This window comes from Otolemur garnettii, unplaced genomic scaffold (genome assembly GCF_000181295.1).
Source record: "Otolemur garnettii isolate 467f Iridium unplaced genomic scaffold, OtoGar3 scaffold00210, whole genome shotgun sequence".
NCBI classification, from domain to species: domain Eukaryota; kingdom Metazoa; phylum Chordata; class Mammalia; order Primates; family Galagidae; genus Otolemur; species Otolemur garnettii.
In genome coordinates, this window is record NW_003852605.1 from 2367981 (window position 1) to 2375928 (window position 7948).

A 7948-nucleotide genomic window follows, 5' to 3' on the forward strand; every position below is an offset into this window, starting at 1 on the left:
ATTAACAAAAATAATATAAAACTCATATTCTGGTGAAATAGCCACATGGCAGCTGAAAACTGTATATTCTCTTCCTGTTCTCCTGCTTCTTTGTGCATTCTTTCCAAAATTTGGGACTTAAAAAAAATACTACAGGATGTGGGACAAATTGTTAAAAAGCGGGACATCTGGTCACCCTACATATCATCCAGTTCAGTGTCTCCATCCAGGGTTCTAGGTGAGAAGTTTGATGCTAATGCATTCTTGTGTCTTTCTAGGAAATCTGTTAATAAAATAAAATTTACTCAAGATATTCTAAATTTGCATTTTAAAGTCTAGTACTAGAGATGAGAACAAGTTTAAGAATACATTGATCTCCTCTGAGATGTCAAAGACATTTTTGGAATAGCCACAAGAAACAATTTTTATTTAGAAATTGATTAACTTGAATTTTCTAGCTTCAATGAGAGATAAAAACATTTGCTTAAGTGAACAATTCAACACCCAGAAGGAGGTCTAGAGAAAGCCAACAGTCACTGGAAGCAAAGATGAAAACAAAGTAGACCATTCTTTTGGATTCTAGGCTATAGGTTTTTTTGATTAAGCAAAATAATTTCACTGTATGGTCCATGATTACTTACCATGGATTTCATTGTATTTGAGGGTAAAAGCCTACTGGTAATCAAGAGTACACATGAGCTTAACCATGTGTACATTCTTTAATGGAACTTGGTAGGATTATAGATTACCTGTAGAGCACAAAAACCAGATACTAAATTTTCCTTCCAGGGTTATTAGCTCTCTACATTCTCTTCCATTTTCATAAGGAAATTATATTTGCACAATAAACCCAGGGCTTTTATTTTTGGACATGAGTTAAGGGATATTTCAAAAATATATGCCTCCTACAAACATAGGTTCAGAAATATTCCTGGTCCTGCCCCTATGGATACTTAAATGTTTCTAAAAGAGAAAACTTTGATATTAAACATTCAACTCCACCTTTGAGATAGAAAGAGAAAAAATTGCAAAGAGTTCAGTGTACAGAAAGTTTTAGTGAATGCTTCTGGATGAAATAGGTGAGCCCTCCAAGTTTACCAGGAGGAACTGGCAAAACTTTGCAATGAGGGCTCTGAAGCTGTCATTATCATTCATGGTACTTACATTGGCATTAGTTAGAATTCCCAGAAGCCTCAAGATGTCTACAATCAGGAAGCTCTTACACAGGACAGAGGTGTTTGTTTCTTCCTCCAGTTATTAAGGCACAAGCACCAGAAAGGTCATACCTCTGGACAACTGGACATCAGTAAGAGGAAAAATGACCTCTGAATTATCACCCTTCCCACTCTATTTACCTCTCAATCTGAAGTAAATGAAAGAAATGAGCATGGTGATGAAGATCAGCAGCATACACAGGATCACACTCATATCTTCCAACCACAGAGTATCCAACTGGAATTGTGGATCTGAAACAGGGACTGGGGAGAGATGCAAAACTTAAGAGGATCCCAGCAAAGAAAAGAGAGCTAGATTACAGCGATATGATATATTTACTTTTCAGTTACCTACTAATTCATACTATCTGAGTTTATAAATGTGTGAGGGTGAGAAAATGTAGGTGTGGCTATGTGGATGATCTTAGAGATGAATATGTTTGGGCTAAGGCTGGAATAAGGCTCTGAGGGGGCAGATACTAATTTTTCTGCTCAAGCAGCATGGAAAATGCTCTGCCTGGCTGGTGTCTGTAGGACAACTAGATACATTATGTTTTTATCTGCATTATCTTGTGCTAAGGACCTTTGAGAATTCTGGTCCTTATGTAGAGTATGGTAAATCATAATAGTCTTGGGTGATTAGCCTCTATAGGATGGAAAAGATACTGCAATTCGCTAAAGTCACACTCTAATTTGGAGCAGAAGTCTCCTTTAAAGTATCTTTTCTGGGTGTTTCTCAAGTGGAAAATAGCCCCATCTCATAATATTGGTTAATATGTTTTGTGTTAGCAGTGCCATTGCCAGAAATTAGGGTATCTGTTTCATTAGTGGATAACTATACATAGTTTCCTACATCAATTACAGTTGTTAAACCACAGTTATTTATCATGAAATTTTTTTTGAGTTGAGTGACTATATAAATGAAAAGACAATTTTGTAGGCATGCCATGTAATATGGTAAGTACATGACTAGATGTGGTTTTTTTCCTGGCCTTCAGCAGCTCAGGGCCTCTGAACATCTGAGAAAGGTCTGAAATGAATAAATGTTAATAGTAATGATGAGACACTATAAACATCACCTGGGATTTACACATGGACTCAGGGAATTCAGAGAAATAATGGTTCTCTAAGGAGTGAGGTTTTATGGGGAAAGTGGAAATAATATTGTTTTAATGGAGCAGAAAGAATGAAAGAGTAAATACAGACACATAAATTTGTGTGTTCATGTGTTGTGTGTGTGTGTATGTGTAAGGGAGCACATCTATGAGCAAAGTCTTGATGGTGTTGAAGTCAAAATAAAATGTAGCAATGAATCTCTAAATTTAACGTTTTATTTTGGGAAGCAAGATTTGCAATTTGAGGCATAGATACAGACTGGGTGATTTGGGGTATGTCTGAAGAACAAAGAGAAGGAGTTTTTATTAGAAAGAGAAATGTTATGGATTATTTTTAAAGACAGCTCATTGGCACTAATAGGTTTCAGGGAGCTTGTCAGTTATAATTGGGGAGTGCTGGTGGTGGGTAAACCAGAATTAGAGTCACATTAGATTGTTGTTTTAGCAACTACTAGCTAAAAAATAGTCTTAGGGTTACAGTAGGACAGTAGCTAGCTTTTTGGAAATTTTAATTCTTGGAGCAGGTGCTTTGTGTGCTGAATGATTTTTCCCTCTAGTTCTCTCTTTTTAAGTTGAGTATGATAAGAAAGACCCAATTTATACAAACTTTTACACTGGTTATAATGATCAGAGCCTGTGAAGAAACAGTGTGGTTGTTTCTTTGCTTGAACACCAAAATTCATGTTAAAGAAGAGGAAGGATGGGTTCGAAATGAGTTTGTGTGCGCAAAATGAAAGTAAGAATATACTTGTTGGTGAGAATTTATGATTAATCTCAGTAATTATCTTACAAGGAAGTAAAAGAAATAAGTTAGCATCCACTTATGTAACTTTGAAGCATTGGAGTGGGACACAAAAGGTTTCTATTTTCATAGAAGTCCATAGAGCTTTTGGTACAGGGTAATGACAGTGATATGTAGAGTTTATAGGAGCAGAAAAAAATCATGTGCTAATTTAACAAAGTTGCTTAGGGGCTAGTGTTTGTACAATGTAGGGAGTTTCTTATCATAAGATAAGGAGAGTTAAAGGACACGTACACAGATAAAACTGGGGTTTGGAAAGGCTATTGCTGTGACAGAGGCCTAAGTTAGAAAGAGGCTCAAATTTCAGTTGAAAGAGAAACTTTAGTTATAAACTGAGAGTTTCCTCTATGAGGATAGTAAAGGTTCCAGTTCCAGCCAAATGAAGCAATTTTGTATTGTGAGTAATTGAGTTCTGCAAGGGAGTTGTCCAGAGGCCATCCATCTTACAAGTGGCTACATGAGAGAAGAAGAATGGCTGGCTGGGCCAGGAGTATGGAGGCATAGAAAGTTTGTGATTGAGACTTAAGGGTAGATAATATGAAGGCTAACATTTTGGTGGATAATTGAAGACATTAGGATTTTTTTTGACATTGCAGAAACAGTTCTTTGTAGGATTACTGATTTATATCCCCAAAGGACTGCTATACAGGATGGTGAATACTTGTGATTTATTTTATTTCTTTGGAAGGCTGGTATATTCTCACATAGATGGTGTCAAAAAATGTTACTTTCTCTTGCCAGGACACTCTTCGTTACTTCATTCTTTATCATCTATCTACAATCCAATTTATGGGAAAGTACAAATTCCAAAGTAAGTAGATTCCACCATTTTATACTCCCCTGGAATTTGGCAATTCTCCTTTCCAAACTCTGGTGACAGTTTGCTTATTTACTTTTAAAATTATTTATCTTCCCTTTAGGAATCTGTGTTCCAAGGAGGCACAAATCTCATTTGTCTTGTTCACAACTATGAGTCTAAAATTGGTGGTAGAATTTATGGTCAGAATTAATTTATTGAACTGATCAATCAACACTTAAATGTACGTATTGGAGTAAATCTCAAGAAAAGTCAAATTGAGGGAAGAGGCAAGTGTGATGGATAAATTCATACCTATTAGGCATAGAGCACACTTATCTTTGTGAAGGGCATCCACACATGTATGACTTTGATCCAATCTGCACAAAAACTAAGTATGCAAGCAAAATGTGTGTGCCCCCTAATATTCTGAAATTAAAAAAAAGTTGAACCTAAAAAGTAAAAAAGAAAATATACTTCAGATCAAAGTTGAACAAAAAAAAAAAAAAAAAAAAAGGTATCCAAATCAGGAAAAAAGAGGCCTAGCTTTTGCTTTTCACTGATCATATGATTTTGTATCTCAAAAACCCCAAAGACCACCAAGAAACTCCTGGAATTGCTGAATGTATTCAGCAAAGTCTCAGGTTACAAAATGATGTACATAAATCAGTGGCATTTCCATATACCAAAAACAGTTAAACTAGGAGCCAAATCAAAGGCTCAGGACCATTCACAATAGCTACAAGGAAAATAAAATACATGTGAATATAATTAACCAAGGAGGGGAAAGTCCTTTACAGGAGCTAAGAACACTGAGGAAAGACATTGTAGATGACACAAACCAATGGAAAAACATATCACGCTCATAGACTGGTAGAATCAACAATGTTAAAATGTCCATACTACCAAAAAAATCACCAACACCATAAATGTATTTCACAAATATCAAGAAAAAAATCACTTTACACTTGGTTTGGAACCAGAAAAAAAGCCCAAAGCAATCTTACAAAAAAGTCTAGCGGTATCACATTACCAGACCTCAAACTATACTACAAGGTTATAGTAACCAAAAGAACATTGTATTGGTACAAAAATAGAGACACAGACCAATGGAACAGAATAGAAAACCCAGATATAAAACTCTCAACCTACATTAGGCTGATTTTTGGCAAAGAAGACAAGAGGGCATGCTGGGGTAATGAAGCCCCTATTCAATAAATGATGTTGGGAATACTGGATGCTCACATGCATAAGAGTGAAACAGGATCCCTATCTCACAGCTCACAAAAATTAATTCAAGATAGATAAAGGACTTAAATATAAGGCATGAAAGCACAAGAATTCTGGAAGGAAAAGTAGGAAAAACTCCTCTATATATTGGCCTAGGAATTTATGGCTAAGACCACAATAATAATCATAGCAATAACAAAAATGAATAAATGGTATTTGATTAGGCTAAAAAGCTTTTACATTGCTAAGGAAATAAGCAACAGAGGAAATAGACAACTTACAGTATTAGAGAAAATATTTGCAGACTATACAATGTTAATATTCAGAATCTACAAAGAGCTCCAGCAAATAAACAAGAAAAACCCAAACTACTCTAATAAAAAGTGGGCCAGAGACATGAACAGAAGATTTATAAAAGAAAACAGAGAAATGGCTAACAAACATATTCTCAACATCACTAATACCCAGGGAAATGTAATTAAAATCATAATGTCTATATAAATTGTGCTTAATTTCATGATGTGCATGGACACCTGTTATGATGCTTCTCTTCTTTAGGCAAGGCTCAAATTTGGACTTTCTCAGTATGACTATAAAAGATTCTTTCACCCTAATTTCTTTTGTGGCTATCTCTGCCTTCATTTCACAGGAAAAAATTAATGGAAAAAAATCATTTGAACAGTAAAGCCCTGTTCTATTACTTTTGCATTATGTTTTTGGTGGTAGCTCCCACTTATCATAAAGATATACTTTATTTTGTAGATCATTGTGTTGTGTATGCCATTTCCATGGGAACCATGAAAATAAAGGTGAGAGCACATTTCAAATATTTTGGATTTAGCTGTCATAAAACTTTCAAAAATGCCATTTTCATTTCACCCTCAAAGAGAGCCAAACAGAAGAAGAATCAGTAACAGGTGTCCATGCACACCCTGAAATTAAGCACAATTTGTGTGGACATATAAATAATTTTGAGGAGCATGTTCTTGGCTTTGCATCAATCTCTGAAAGAAATTTTAAGATATACTGAAGTATAACTATCCTAGGCTCAAAGTGTGGGATAAATCGGCATAATTTATTAGATGAAGTGATAGCTAGATTTTTTTGGAAAATAAATCTAAGCTGTTAAACTGATGGAAGTATTTTCTTTCCCTACCAGCAGAAACAGAAGCAGTTTTCAACATTAGGCTCATAAAATTGAATCCAAAGCCTTGGATATGCGGCCCAAGCATTTATTCCTCCAGTGGTTCAAATAAGTATCACTCTTTGGTTAAATGTCTTGCCAAAGCCTTGGGAAAGGCAATATTTTCAGAAAGTTCCCCTCTTTTAGATCATACATACCTCTTTCCTTTTTATGCAGACTGACAACAACTCCAACGATTACACCCACTGAAGGGAAGACTATCCCTAGGCCCACTATGAGTGGAGATTTCCAGTCCTTTAAGCTATCTGAAAAAAAAATCATCAATTATTGGTGTAAAGGCATTTTAGATTGGGGAAAACAGGCCTAAAAATCAAAAGGTTTAATCTGACGCCACCTCCCTGCACTCATTTAGAATTTGGCTAAAGCTTAGAGCTGAAAGAGCTTGCAAGATGAATCTCTCCTAGGAGGGATCTGTGAGTCTGAAGCTTTTTAAATTGAGCATGTCCCAAATCATGAACATATTTTTTGTGTCTTAAATTTTCTTGCAAATCCTTCAAGTCCTTTCACCCTTAGTACAGCACAGCATAAATGAAAATGTACAAAAACTTTTTCTCCTGGGAAAAGTAAGCTGTTTGGTGTTGCAGCTGCTCTAATGTTCGTGGTTTATTTTCCTGATGCTCTGACAAGTGACCTCTTCTCAGCTACTTCTGCCATCTGCAGTTTATATTCTATTTCCTGCCCCTGATGGGATCATTGGACACTTTTAAGAAGTCAAGTGAGAAACCAGTGTAAATTGTGTTAAAAACCTTTCCCACTTTGTTTGGAAATCCATCACCACAAGAAAAAGAGGTTCCAACCTGGCAGAAGTATGAAAAGTGCAGGCTTTCAGATAAAAGCATTGTCATCTGCTCCAGCAATAAAAGAAAAATATGTCAGACTAATGAATGGATGCAGGGCATATGTCTAACACACATGCAAGAACAACCCGATGAGGATAGGCTTGGAAACCAAGGCTCATGCAGCTTTAGTACCCTCCTCTCTCACTCTCCCTCCCACCTTTCAAACTGACTTACAATTCTGTCTGAAATGTAGTTCAATACTGGGCACCATGATAAAGAATAGCAGTACAGCCATCATCACAAACAGAATCAGGATCCAAATATTCTTCCCTGGAAATAGTTTATCTGAAATACAAATCTTAGGAAATTTAGAGTGGGCCCACCAAATTAGAAGTCATGGTTCAAAGCATGCTTCCATTCAACTTCCCATCACCCTGGAGTCCTGGTATATTAAACCTATGCCACTTTGGGGAGTCAGTTATAATTGGGTGTGGATGTGATTAAGCTTGAAGCAGGAGCAAAGGAGAATGAAGGTCACTCTTCCATGTTTTCTGACATTCTTTGAATAGTAGGTAAGATCTCCCTGTGTTGTCTCCATTTCCCAGAATTTCAAATCATTCTCCAAAGTTTGTGCTAATTATAATTTTTTCAAATCATTATACATTTTTTTTATTGAATGGTAACTATGTACATTAATGCACTTCTGGGGTACAGTGTGGGGTTTTCACATGCAATCCGAACTACTTCCATCAAACTGGTCAACACAGCCTTCATGTCATTTTCTCAGTTATTGTTTTAAAACGTTCACATTCTACTCTTAGAAAGATTC

The 7948-nt window shown here is 36.0% G+C and overlaps 1 protein-coding gene across 1 annotated transcript in view; it reads right to left on the reverse strand.

The window, feature by feature from the left end:
• LOC100963792 (putative selection and upkeep of intraepithelial T-cells protein 1 homolog) overlaps positions 1-7948 on the reverse strand; it is a 53594-nt gene that overhangs the window by 35226 nt on the left and 10420 nt on the right. The window contains exons 4-6 of the mRNA XM_012812468.1: positions 7354-7464; positions 6478-6585; positions 1335-1457 (exon numbers count right to left, since the gene is read on the reverse strand). Of these exons, the coding sequence (XP_012667922.1) occupies positions 1335-1457; positions 6478-6585; positions 7354-7464 (342 nt within the window). The remainder of the gene's footprint in view (positions 1-1334; positions 1458-6477; positions 6586-7353; positions 7465-7948) is intronic.